This window comes from Heterodontus francisci, chromosome 30 (genome assembly GCF_036365525.1).
Source record: "Heterodontus francisci isolate sHetFra1 chromosome 30, sHetFra1.hap1, whole genome shotgun sequence".
In the NCBI taxonomy this organism is placed as follows: domain Eukaryota; kingdom Metazoa; phylum Chordata; class Chondrichthyes; order Heterodontiformes; family Heterodontidae; genus Heterodontus; species Heterodontus francisci.
Window position 1 is genome coordinate 16,903,031 of NC_090400.1, and position 14,650 is coordinate 16,917,680.

General features: G+C 42.6%; 1 protein-coding gene across 9 annotated transcripts in view; it reads right to left on the bottom strand.

Annotated features, from left to right (window-relative positions):
- Positions 1-700: 700 nt before the first annotated feature.
- The window catches only part of gtf2ird1 (GTF2I repeat domain containing 1), a 193,908-nt gene continuing 179,958 nt past the window's right edge, over positions 701-14,650 (bottom strand). For all 9 annotated transcript variants that reach the window (XM_068010158.1, XM_068010156.1, XM_068010163.1 and 6 more), the window contains 3 exons: positions 7,300-7,337; positions 7,033-7,148; positions 701-935 (listed from right to left, as the gene is read on the bottom strand). In XM_068010158.1, coding sequence (XP_067866259.1) covers positions 867-935; positions 7,033-7,148; positions 7,300-7,337 — 223 coding nt within the window. In that variant the 3' untranslated portion in view covers positions 701-866. The remainder of the gene's footprint in view (positions 936-7,032; positions 7,149-7,299; positions 7,338-14,650) is intronic.

The window sequence follows — 14,650 nt, forward strand, 5'->3', positions numbered from 1 at the left end:
TATACAAGTTTAACATAACCACTCCTTTTGAACGCTATACCCCTAGAAATAAATACCAGCACTTCATTAGCATTTTTAATTGCTTTGCTGACCTGCGACATCACTTTCAATGATTTGTTCACCTGTATCCCGTGGCCCCTTTGCTCTTCTACCCCATTTGGTGTCTCATTTTCTAAGGTGTAGGTGATGTTTCTGTTTTTCCTACCTACATGCATCACCTCACATTTATCTGTTAAAAGTCCATCTGCCACTTAACTGCTAGTATCTAACGGCTGTTTCCCAGGAGGCCTAAAAAGGGTCACATGAATTTAGCAGCAGGACTAACGTCTGTGCATTGGGCACTATCCCGTTTCTAAACTGCTATGCTCTGTGCCCATTAAGGAACTGAATAATCAGGCACAATGCAACCCAATTTCTGCTCAGTAATTTTTGAAGTCAAAGTTGTTCTGTAGCCAAATTCCAATAGGTGTACGAGTGCTGTCCAGACAGAGCACGGGAAACTTCCCTCACTATTTCCTTTCTTGGATGCAACACCGAATTCCAAAAAGACTATCCTGGTCAAATCCACAGAGGAGTTTGTGCTTTGCTTACAACCCGGATCCACTGAAATAGTCCAAGATTCTCTGTGAAATGCCTGAAATTTCATTGCTGCACAGGTCTTCATGAACTTGCCTTTATTACAAATAAAATAGCCAATATGTGTGAGTGCAAGGCAGCACGTTTATTTAAAGCCCTTGATCATATGAAGACAGTGTAAAAATCAGGACATGTTCTAGAAGGAAATATTACAGTTCATACTATACGGTTATGGTACATAATTACATATGTTTTCTCCAAATCATGCTTGTTTTTGAGCAAGATACTGTTTAGAAATTTACAGGCCCCTGGATCTGCATGTTGACTGCACCGTAGTCTACCAGGTACATCGGCCACTGCTGTGAAGAGAGGAAGAAATTACAATGTCATTGTACAGAAAAGGCAGGGCACTGAGCTTAGGATAAAACCAAATCCATTTCTGCTCTTTTGAATTGCATATATTCATACGCTTAAAGCTAAACATGGATAGAATGAACTCTAACTCTATATAGTTATGTCTTACAGTACATGTCAGTTAAGAATGTAGTAAAACAGATCTGAAAAATACACAGAGGTGTCACACTTATGTAATAGAGAGCTATTTCTCAATAAAACTCTCCTGCCCTGTTCTAGTTCTGTTATGTTGTAAAACATTCAGTCTTCCTATTTGTTTACTTTGATGTATTGAGATAAAAAGTATCTCATTCGTATGACACCCATAATGGTTACAGCACCACAAGATGGGAATAAATTTCTTACCAGAAATCTTTAGAACGGTAAACAAAGTTTAACATATATATGCACTGAAAGCAAAGTGTCAGAAAATACTGCATACTCAAATACAAGCACTATTCTCTAGCCCAGGTGCGCTGCATTTAAAACACTTTCAATTGTCACTCATACTCCGATGTTTCTGTGTTGCATAAACCCAGCATGATTTACTTAATGCACCAAGTCAAATCCTGAAGACAGTTCTATGTTTCACAGTGCATCCTTTTAGTTCTGAGGCTTGGGTTCAACTTTAGCACAGACTTGATAAGATCAAAATCTCTGCAACAATTGGCTGTAAGGGTCCTTCGTAAAATGAGTTTGTGCATCAACACTTCAGTCTTTAGTGCACAACAACAACTTGTATTTATATAGCCCGCTTAACACAGTAAAACGCCCTGTTATGAACCCTGGACTTTGAAGTATGATTTGTTTTTTAAAAAACAGTGGTTTTTAATGCAGTGTAAAATGGAGTCAGAGGAAACACGCGACCTCACACCAAGTCTGCCCAGAAACAAGCCAGGGGTCTTGGTTACTATGCAAACAAAGAACCCAGATCAAAGACCCTTTTGAAAGCAGAGTACAAGGTTGTAACACCTGACAGACAATGAGTTTCGCTCTCCCAGATTGTTAGCAGGGAGCCGGGGCAGAGAGAGAGAGAGAGAGAGAGAGAGCAACACAGAGAGACAGACAGAGAGAGAGACAGAGAGAGAGAGAGAGAGGACCAGTTGAGTGTGCTCGGTAGAAGTGAGCGAAGAGGACATTGGCTTTGTTAAGGACTGGGAGATCCAACCCACTGCAACTGGTAGGAGTTCAGGACTTTTAGCTGCAAAGCTACCAATTTGATGAAAGCACTGTGTTACGTATAAATGTTGTGGGGTTTTCAAGAGTTTTAATAAGTTAATGGGAAATACCTTTCTCTGTAATTTAGTGTATAAACTACCTAAGTACTGTTTAATTAATGTTGACTTTTAGTTTAGTTGATACAGTAAAATTCTAAAAATGTGAAATTCCATTGCGTAATCCTTTAATTGGTTTGGGGAGTTCATATCTCTTGTTTTTAAAGTTATCGGTCCCAAATGAGGTCGTAACAGTCTCTAGGTGCTTCACAGGTGTGCTGTCAACTGAGTCACGTGAGGAAATATTTAGACAGGTGACCGAAAACTTGGTCAAGAGGTAGGTTTCAAGGAGCATTTTAAAGAAGGAGAGAGAGGTAGAGAGGCAGAGAGGCTTAGGGAGGGAATTCCAGAGCTTAGGGCCCGGGCAGCGATAGACATCGCCAACGGTGTGGTGATTAAAATTGGGAGTGCTCAAAAGGCTAGGTTTGAAGCAGTGCAGAGTTCTCGAAGGGCTGCAGCATATTACAAATATAGGGAAGGGCGAGGCCAAGGAGAAATCTGAAAACAAGGATGAGGATTTTAAAATCAAGGTGCTGGCAGACCTGGGGTCAATGTAGATCAGTTTGCACAGGGATGGTGGGTGAATGGGACTTGGTGAGAGTTAGGATACAGACAGCAGTTTCAGATGTGCTCAAATTTATGTAAGGTGGAAGATGAGAGGCCGGCTAAGGCAGCATTAATAGCCAGGTCTAGAGGTGACAAAGGCATGGATGATGTTTTCAGCAGATGATGAGCTGAGACAGCGTGGAATTGGGCAACATTACAGAGTTGGAAGTAGGTGGACTTGCTGAAGGCACAGATTTAGGAATGAACGCTCATCTTAGGGCGAAATAGCACATCAATGTTGCGAACAATCTGGTTCAGTCTCATACAGTTGCCAGGGAGCGTGATGGAGTCAATGGCTCAGGAAAGCAGTTTGTGGTGGAGACTGAAGACAGTGATTTTGGCCTTCCCAATATTTAGCTGAAGGAAATTTCTGGGTCATCCAGCCTGGATATTGGACAAGCAGTCTGATAAATCAGAGAGTGGAGGGGTTGAGAGGGGTGACGGTGAGGTAGAACTGGGTGTCATCAGCGTATATGTGGAATGTGACATCTTAATTTTGGATGATGTTGCTGAGTGGCAGCATGTAGATGAGATTTAGGAGGGCTCAAGGATAGATTTGTGAGGGAACCCAGAGGTAATGATGCAGGAACAGGAAGAGAAACCATTGCATGTGAATCTGTGGTCACTACTGGATAGATGAGAATGGAACTGGCTCATGGGACAAGAACATGTACGCGATTCGGTGCTGATTTGACAGTCTCACTCAAGGAGATGAAATGGGTGGTGTTTCCTGCACGTCTGCGGAAACATTGTATGAAGAGCCATGGAAGCCATTTCCACTGTCCCAAGGTTTCTGTTAAAGTTACAGTAGACGGGTGTGCAACCCCATCCCCACCATGGAAATTCACCACCCTCTCTCCCCATCCCATTGCAGAGCAGAAGTAGATTTACTCATGATTCAGCTCATTTTGAGGACTCTGGGGTCCTTAAAATCCTCAGCTTTCAGTATTTTTCTGTATTTGTTCATGTAAGATAACAAAGGACGAGGAAGGCCATTTAGGCCATCTTAATTCAATCAATTGGTTCTCCAATGATTCCAGGTTTTTTGCTACCACCACTCTATTTGGAAGCTTGTTCCAGGTTCCAAGTGTTGGTCACTCGTTGTGTGAAGAAGAAATTCCTGATATCAGTCCTAAATTTAACTTTTATTAGTTTACTCCGAGTTCTCTTTCAAATTCTCAATTAGCTACTTCAACACCATTCATGTCTGTCATCCATTTTATTCCTTCCCGTATTCTTCACATTTCTCAGCATTAAATTTCATCTGCTATTGTTCTCACATGCATATTTTATCCAATGCGTGATGTAATTTCTGATATGCTTCCTTTGATTCTAATTACCCTCCTAGTTTGGTATCTTTCCCCAGGAGATGCAGCTTGACCTGGTGGGAAGGCTTGTGTGTTCCTCTGACCCTAATAAATTTGTTGGCTGGAGTATAATACCTGGTAGAACCACCCAAGCCAGATAGATTGAAAGGTAGGAGCCAAACTAAAGGTTAGTTTATTGGCTGTCCTGATAGGGTTGGTGGGTTGTGACTCAGGCTAATGACCTGACACTTCCTTTTATTACAGAAACAATCCAGAGACAAGCCGAGTTTGTTACAGACTGACACACAAGAACATCAATTGTAGGTCATTGACCTGAAACATTAACTCAGTACACATCAGACAGTATCTGTAGAGAGAGCAGAGTATTTCCAGCAGTTTCTGTTTTTATTTCAGATTTCCAGCATCTACAGTATTTTGCCTTTGTATTAGTGGAAGAAATGGCCTGTCTCATGGGAGATTAACTAATTAGTTTGGTATCATCAGCAAATTTAAACTAATTTGCCTTTAGTTTCTGAATTCAAGTCATTGGTGTAAATTGGAAATAGTGATGGCCCCAATACTCAATGTTGTGCTGCCCCCACTCAGGAGTTGACCCCACCCATCCAACAAATACCTATTGTTTTCGACCTGCCAACCAGTTTCTTCTCTATTCCCAAGATTTACCCTGAACCCCTACAGCAGGTCCTTGGCAGTGCCAGTTTCAGGGACTCTGTGGAAGTGTATCTATCGTTACAGGGGGTCCCTGGATTGTGTCATTAATTGCATACAGGGAAGTTTGAAAACCACTGATTATATATCACACTGCCTCTACCAGATACACTGAAGAAAATACAAAAATAGTTATTAAAAATAAAACACCATATATAAGGTGTAATCTGACAATGTTGAAAATGCTGGTCCCTTTAATTAACCAGGACTTACTTCAGAGTTAATAGAGAGCAGGTGATGCTCATTGCAGCTTGCATTTAAGGGATGGGTTTTCCCCCCCAGTCTGGGGAGTTCATTCTGAAGGGAAGAGTGGAAACTAGTATTTGTACTGAACTGTGTATTGAGAATAAAACAGTTGTGGATCACACACACTGTCTCCTGCTTCCTGATTTTAGTGAATGAATATCTGCCAATTAATTATAATCAATATCAGGCAGTGATCTTCATACAGCAACTGAATTTACCACAATGTACCACAACAGAAATTGTCTGTTGAATTGTGCCATCTATTTTGCAAGTAAAACTTTCAGTAAATTTCCCCCACATTTTGTCTCTCCCGCAACTAATGCGGGATTATAGGTTCTTGGAAACTTTCGACCCTTCAGTTTCTTACCCAAGTGACCACGGATTAAGCCAAGCGGCTTCAAAACCAAGTGTAATCCTGTCACTCTACACATTTCAGCGAGCTCACTGGGAGGGAAGCCAGGGGCTGGATTTTGTTGAACTCCCGACATCGGGCTCCATGGCGGGGGAGGTGCCGGAAGATCATACCGGCAGCGGCCTGCCACGGAGCCAGACGGCGGGATTGCTGGGCCCAATCTTCCAGGTGGCAGTGAGGCTCCGTGGTGGTCCCCCCCACCGCTTGGCGACAGGACCCAACTTGAATATTTAAATAAAGGAAATGAATACACATACATACCTTTCACCCCGATCTTACCGGCTGTCCGCGATCGTTCGTGCGGTGGCCGGCACGCTCACACCTTTATTTTCCCGTCCAGGGAACGCTGGCGCCAAGGTGGGGAAGGGGAAACTTAGGATTTCTAGTGTGGTGGGGGCGCGGGGATCAACATTTATTTTCAGTTTAGTGGGTACAATGTGATGTCTCACATTGAATTATCTTTCAAGGCTTTATTAAACTATCTAGCAGAAGATGTTGTATGACGTGATGGGTTGAAGAAGTGTTGGAAAGCTTTGCTATAGGGATTGGTTGAGGGAAAATGGACAAATGGATAAATGTTTGAAGCTGAAAATGCAGGGAAATGGGATTAGATTAGCGCAGCAACAGTCTCTTCCCATGCTGTGAATTTTTATGGTTCACTGTTGTAACACATACTCCTTTTAATTTGACAGAGACATTTGTATTTCCGGTCCACCTGGTGGTTTATGTTTTTATTGTAAAAATATTTTATATTTCCCTTCTTCAGGTCCCACAATGCCAGACATCATTTGATGACTCAGACAGTGGACAGGTGTAATTCTTCTAAATTCCTGCTACCTCTTGCACAAGACTATCTCCACTTCTGATGTCTCGGTCATTTCTTAAGGGAATTGTCTCATCTCGAAATCAAGAACATACTCTGCATTCTCTGAGCAGGGCTGGCAGCCCTTTACAAATGGCGCCAACGCCTGCGCAGAGACAGCTGACGTCATTCACAGCGTCACTGAGGCCACCCCCGCCACACGATTAAGGGGGCAGCCGCCCTGCATATTATAATGAGCCGCCGCGCGACCCACACGTGCGGGCCGCCATTTTTTTCATCCAGCCCCAGTAGTTGTACCCATGAGTAATTTCCCCTCCCCTTTCCTGCAGCAAGAGGTGTTAAAGCCAATTGTAGTGTCCTGACTATCACCCTGGCAGAGACTGGTTAACTCAGCAGAAATCAGGCATTGCCCCTGGAATCTGGGTCTGGCTAGTGCAGTGCCACGTCGAGTGGGAAAGTTACACATTTTGCCATCGGGTGAATTACTCCGGCACATCATCTAACAGCTCAGTCTAAGCTGCACTGGCAGAGGTTGGAGCACAGCCTTTATATTCAGATTGCCATCGGTAAATGACATGTGATGTGGAACCCATAGACAAGAGAAAGTCAGGACAGAAAAACAGAATCAATAACATTTAATGTATATTTGATTTAAAAAATCATTACCACAAGAGAAACTGGATTTGGAGATACACCTGCTTCCAGGTTAGAGGATGACGGTACAATGTTCCCCTCTGACACTCTTCTTCGCTTCCGTTTGTGCATTGCATCTTGTTTGGATGCTTGAATAGATAACAGGTAAAGTTACAATGTTACCAGTGTGAATATTTTTTAACTAATCTTAACTAATCCATCAACTAATCAATTAGCGGATCTTGTGTGGGAACATCTACTAGTGCATTGTGTAGGGGAATAGGTAAAATGATCTCTCACCTGATTTAGATGCTTCATTACAAATCTCTGCAAAAGGCCTGTAAAAGATGAAGAAATAAAAACAAGTCATTTCCTGTCCAGTTAACAATGAACAAAGGTAATTCTATTAACAGTATTAAGAACATAGGAGCAGGAAGGAAGAGGTTATAAAGTTGCCAAAAAAAAAGTAGTAAGCCTGAGGATTGGGAGCATTTCAGAAGTCAGCAAAGGAGGACCAAGAAACTGATAAAGAAAGGGAAAATATAATATGAAAGTAAACTAGCGAGAAACATAAAAATGGAGTGTAAAAGCTTCGATAGGTATGTAAAAAGGAAAAGGCAAAGACAAATGTGGGCCAACTACACGCAGAGACAGGAGAATTTATAATAGGGAATAAGGAACTGGCAGAGAAACTAAAATACTTTGTGTCTATCTTCATGGAAGATACAAAAAATCTCCAAGGAATACTAGAGAACTAAGCGACTAACGAGAATGAGGGAATGAAAGAAATCAGTATCGGTAAAAAAGTAGTACTGGAGAAATGAATGGGAATGAAAGTTGATGAATCCCCTGGACCTGATGATCTACATCCCAGAGTGTTGAAAGAGGTGGCTGTAGGGATAGCTGATGCGTTGGTGATCTTCTTCAAAAATTCTTTAGATTCTGGAACGGTTCCTGCAGATTGGAAGGTAGCAAACGTAACCCTACTATTTAAGAAAGGAGGGAGAGAGAAATCGGGGAACTACAGACCTGTTAGCCCGACATCAGTAGTAGGAAAAATGCTAGAGTTTATTATAAAAGATGTGATAACTTGACACTTAGAAAATAATAGTAGGATTGGCAGACTCCACATGGATTTATGAAAGGGAAATAGTGTTTGATAAACCTGTTTGGAGATTTTTTTGAGGATGTAACTAGCAGAATAGATAAGGGGGAACCAGTGGGTCTGGTGTATTTGGATTTTCAGAAGGCTTAAGGTCCCAAACAGGAGGTTAAGAAGCACAAATAGAACACATGGGATTGGGGGTAATAGACTGGTATGGATTGAGAATTGATTAACGGCCAAAAAACAGAAAGTAGGAATAACGGGTCATTCTCAGGTTGCCAGGCTGCGACTAGTGGGGTACCAAAAGGATCAGTGTTTGGGTCCCAGCTAGTCACAATCTAAATAAATGATTTGGATGGGAGGACTAAATGTAATGTTTCCAAGTTTGCTGATGACACAAAATTAGGTGGGAATGAGAGTTGTGAGGAGGATGCTGTTACGTAAGTACTTCCATTTTTAAATGTTTTTTTTTAGGGATTTGTCTTAAAACTGAAAAGATTCCATGGATGTGTTTTTTTTTAAACCAGGTTCTCTGGAAGGACACTTGAGATATTGTTTGAAAACAACCTGTTCTGGAAATCATGTCCTTTAAGCTTAATAAACAACAGAAACCTTGGTGACCTGGGAAGATGTTTACAGAGAAGCCACAAAGTTTATGGAGGTCAGGAGGTTGGGGGAAGATATTGTTTTCAGTACAGTTGGGGTGTGAACTGTTTTGAAGACATTTGGTGTTTTGCCTGCCAAGGAAAAAGAAACCACCCAGCTCACCTCTTTCTCGACCTCTTTGAAGAAACCCTGTAAAGATCCAGTGTGGGAGGGCTGGTGCTGCATCTCTCCTGAGAAGTTGGAAAAAATCTGCCAGATTAATTCTCAACACTGCCTGAAAAGAACTGCTTTAGAAAAGATCCCAGAGACTCATCGCTATACTCAGATGCCAGACCAAAAGGAACAACTGACTTCCATCCATAGCTTCTCTTTTTTCCTACAAGAATTAGCAAGTATTTGGCCAAAGTATGCTTTGTTTGGTCTTTTTTTTTTGTAACAGACCTCTGCAGAGAGAAGTTCTGTATTTTTTTCAGCGTGCGTGGGGAATTTAAAAAGGGAACTTTCATATTTCAATCTGTGTCTTAATACAAACACATGAATTAGGAGCAGGCATGGGCCCTTCGAGCCTGCTCCACCATTTAATAAGTTCATGGCTGAACTGATTGCTCCACATTTCCACCTACCACCAATAACCTTCCACCCCTTTGCTTATCTATCGACCTCTGCCTTAAAAATATTGAAAGACTCTGCTTCCACTGCCTTTTGAAGAAGAGAGTTCCAAAGACTCATCATCCACTGAGAGAAACAATTTCTCCTCATCTCTGTCTTAAATGGGCGACCCCTCATTTTTAAACAGTGACCCCTAGTTCTAGATTCTCCCACAAAGGGAAACATCCTTTCCACACCCACCCTGTCAAGACCCCTCAGGATCATATATGTTTCAATCAAGTTGCCTCTTACTCTTATAAATTCCAGCGGATACAAGCCTAGCCTGTTCAATCTTTCCTCATAAGACAGTCCACCCATTCTAGGTATTAGTCTAGTAAACCTTTTTTGTACTGCCTCCAATCCATTTACATCCTTCCATAAATAAGGAGACCAGTACTGTACACAGTACTCCAGATGTGGTCTCACCAATGCCCTGTATAGCTGAAGCATAACCTCCCTACTTTTGTATTCAATTTCCCTTGTGATAAATGATAACATTCTATTAGCTTTCCGAATTACATGCTGTACCTGCATACTAACCTTTTGCGATTCATGCACTAGGACGCCCAGATCCCTCTGCATGTCAGAGCTCTACAATCTCTCACCATTTAGATAATATGGTTCTTTTTTTATTCTTCCTGCCAAAGTGGACAGTTTCACACTTTCCCACATTATACTCCATTTGCCAGGTCTTTGCCCACTCACTTAACCTATCTATATCTCTTATGTCCTCTTCACAACTTACTTTCCGACCTGTCTTTGTGTCATCAGCAAATTTAGCAACCATATCTTCGGTCCCTTCATCCAAGTCATTTATATAAATTGTTAAAAGTTGACGCCCCAGCACAGATCCCTGTGGCACACCAATCGTTACATCGTGCTTACCAGAAAATGACCCATTTATGCCCATTTCTGTTAGCTAACCAATCTTCTATCCATGCCAATATGTTACCCCCTACACCGTGAGCTTTTATTTTCTGCAATAGCCTTTGATGTGGCACCTTATCAAATGCCTTCTGGAAATCTAAGTACAATACATCCACCAATTCGCCTTTATCCACAGCACATGTAACTCCCTCAAAGAACTCCAATAAATTGGTTAAACATGATTTCCCTTTCACAAAACCATGTTGACTCTGCCTGATTACCTTGAATGTTTCTAAATGCCTTGCTATAATGTTTTTAATAATAGCTTCTAACATTTTCCCTAAGACAGATGTTAAGCTAACTGGCCTGTAGTTTCCTGACCCAGGGACTTGTCAGCCCACAGCTCCAACAATTTGTTCAGTACCACTTCCCTGGTGATTGTGATTTTCTTGAGTTCCTCCCTCCCTTCCATTTCCTAACCAACAGCTAATACTTTGATGTTACTTGTATCCTCAATAGTGAAGACTGATGCAAAATATCTGTTCAGTTCATCTGCTATCTCCTTATTATCCATTAATAATTCCCCAGACTCACTTTCTATTGGACCAACGCTCACTTTGCTATGCTTTGTTACTGGATAAATCTTGTTTAATAAACAAAATAATTATCAGTTTATTGTCAAAGAAACCTGGTTGGTGTATTTTATTCTGGGATAAAGAGTAGAGCATATGATTGACCAAATTGGTAACTGGGTAAACATTTTTAAAATATATGTTGTGACCTGCGGCGAACAGGGACTAGAAAAGACAGTGCACTCCTCCCACCTTGGTCGTAACAATGCAAAGAGGCTTCAGGCAGATTTAGACAGGCTAAGTGAGTGGACAAGAACATGGCAGATGGAATATAATGTGGAAAAGTGTGAAGTTATCCACTTTGGTAGGAAAAACAGAAATGCAGTGTATTTCTTAAACAGTAAGAGATTGGGAAGTGTTGATATCCAAAGGGACCTGGGTGTCCTTGTTCATAAGTCACTGAAAGCTAACATGTAGGTGCAGCAAGCAATTCGAAAAGCAACTACTATGCTGGCCTTTATTGCAACAGGATTTAAGTACAGGAGCAAAGATATTTTGCTGCAATTGTATACAGCCTTAGTGAGACTGTACCTGGAGTATTGTATACAGTTTTGGTCTCCTTACCTAAGGAAGGATATACTTGCCATAGAGGAAGTGTGACGAAGGTTCACCAGACTGATCCCTGGGATGGTGGGATTTTCCCATGAGGAGAGATTGAGGAGACTGGGCCTATATTCTCTAGAGTTTAGAAGAATGAGAGGTGATCTCATTGAAGCATACAATATTCTTACAGGCTCAACAGGGTAGATGCAGCAACGATGTTTCCCCTGGCTTGTGGGGGGGGGGGGGGGGGGGGTGGAGGGGAAGGTGGTCTAGAACCAGGGGACACAGAATAAGAGGTGGCCATTTAGATTGAGATGTGGAAGAATTTCTTCAGTCAGAGGATGGTGAATCTTTGGAATTTTCTACCCAGAGGGCTGTGGAGTCATTGGCTGGAATTTTACAGTGGATGGATGGGAGCCGGACTCCGACGTGAAAGTCGGCAGCGACCCCACTTCCGCCTAGCCTGGGGATCTGTCCTGTATTATACGGATCCCCAGGCTTTAATTGTCCCGAGGCGGGACTTCCACCCACTTGAGGGAGGAGGTCCTGCCTCAGTGAGCTGCCGGCCAATCAGCGGGCCGGCAGCTCTAAGTCCCAGCAGCGCCACTGGGAGCGGTGGCCACTTCTAGGACTGCAGCCAAGCCGACGGCATGGATCAAGGAGAGAAGGTAAGTAGGGACATGCCTCACCAGGGGGGGAAATCGGTCCTTTGGGGGGAGGGGGTGTCTTGGGTCCCAGGGGTGGGTTGGGAGGTGGGGGTGGCTCTCAAATCGGTCACCCTGTGCCCGACTGCCATGCACCACCCCCATCCCCCAACCCCCCCTAGGCACGGAAAGGCCGGCAGCTATTGCTGGGTGGCCTTTCACATCCCCAGCATACCCGCTTGCCAGGGTAAAATACCCATGGAGGCAGGTGAGGGCCCTTAAGTGGCCACTTAAGGGTATTAATTGGCCTCAGGCGGGCAGGCCGTTTCTCACCCCCAGCCCCCCCATCTGACCTCCGTAAGCTTGTCCGGAGGCGGAATCGGGGCGGGTAGGCCTCCCGGAGCCTGCTGCTCAATTTTATGCCGCCCCCACGCCACTATCCGACCCCTGGTGCCGCGTAAAATTCCAGCCATTGAGTATATTCAAAACTGAGATCGATAGATTTCTAGATATTAAAGATACCAAGGGATATGGAGATAGCGCGGGAAAATGGCGTTGAGGTAGAAGATCGGCCATGATCTAGTTGAATGTCAAAGTGGCTCGAAGGGCCAAATGGCCTACTCCTGCGTTCCTAATTCGCAGTTCTATTGACAGTTCTATCCACTTTCTTTAATGGCAGGCCTGGAGATGTGCCTTCCTTCATCTTTAGTTATTGTTGCAGCATGCCATTCCTTAAGCACCAAGTGAATTACTATCTAGTTATATTCACCAATTGTAAATTGTTGCTTCAAGATTCTGCATTAGAATTTCATGTCCATGAGTATATTAATCATGGGATCAGGCTACACAGATGCTCTGCATAAGTGGGCCAGAGTACAATCCAACTTCAAAAAGCAGCATTCCAGGAAGACTCGCTACCCACCTACTAGAAGTTAGATTATGTCAGTAAATGTGGCTGCTAGTGGGGCACAGCAAGGTCCCACAGTCATCAAATGAATAAATAACCAGAAAATCTATTTTTGGTACTATTGGTTGATGGATAAATGTTGGCCAGCACACCAGGGGAGCTTCCCCAATATTGTTCAAATTCTGTCATGGGATCTGTTACATCCACCCATGTGAAGTCTTAAATGAAGCACGGAACTGTAAACTATTCAGTACTCCCTCAATACTGCACTGAAGCATCAGCTCGGGTTATGCACTCACAGTGAGGCTCAGACTCACCACTGACGCAGAGGAGAGAGTACAACTGACACTTCCTAAAAAAGAAACTGGAATTGTAGTTTGATTCTTATTTCTGATATTAAAACTCAAAACTTGAATATACACAGATGATCAAACAATCTTGTTACAATATCATTGATCTATAAATCCGCTTTACAAAAGCTAAAATGGCCATGTCATTGAACCAGGCTGGACAAATTTACTGCTCTGATAATTGAGAGGTGATGCATTTTGGTAGGAAGAATAAGGAGGCCATATACTCTGTGGAAAATAAGACTCTAAATGGGATGAAGAGCAAAGGGATCAGGGGTACAGAAAACACAAGTCACTAACAGTAGTGATGCAGGTTAATAATGCCATACAAAAAAGCAAACAAAGCACAGGAGTTCATTTCTAGAAGGACAGAGTTGAAAACCAGCAAACTTAACGTTAAACTTGTTAGACCATACTTGGAGTACTGTGCACATTTCTGGTCTCCAAATTATAAAAATGATAGAGGGACTGGAGAAGGTGCAAAAAAGATTTACAAGATGATACCAAAATTAAAAGGTTATGCCTATCAAGGAAAATTGAATAGGGTGGGTATCTTTTCTCTAGAAAAGAGAAGGCTGTGCGGGTGACCTGATAAAGTTCTTTAAGATTATGAAAGAGCTTGACAAGGTAGACATAGGGATGATGTTTCCACTCATGGGGGAGACCAGAACTAGGGGCCATAATTACAAGATAATCACCAATAATTCAGGAGAAACCTCTTTAACCAGAAAGTGGTGGTTAGAAAGTAGAGTTCGCTACTACATGGAGTAGTTGAGCATAGCATAGATGTGTTTAAGGGGAAGCTATATAAGTATATGAGGGAGAAAGGACTAAAAGAATATACTGGTAGGGTTATATGAAGTGAGAGGAAAGGAGTGCGAGTGGAGCAGAAACACTGACACTGTCCAGTTGAGTCCGTTTTTGTGCTGTACATTCTTCGTAATCCTATGTAACTTTCACAGTGATCTACTCTTGAGCCTTGGATTAATGGCTTCAGTTATTATTTTACTGGTTACCATGACTGTTAAGCCACTTGAGGCATAAAATAAGCATAGGATGGACAGATTTCGACCAGAATGACAAATAAAATCTAAAGAACAAACCAACCAAAAACAAAACTGAAGCAACTGGCATTTCTACTCACTGATTAAAAGAAACAATCTCCGTCAGGCCAACTGGGCAGCAAGCAGATCTGGGGCCAGAAAGTGACCAGAGAAGTTAGTTGTTTTAATTTTGTTTTTGTTTCCATGTGGGCTAAAAGAAGTAGGAGTCCTCCTCCTGGCCAAACAAGGGAACCTTGTGCATCCCCCACTTCGTCTGTCATTCCAGTGGCCACTGGGCCTTCAGCT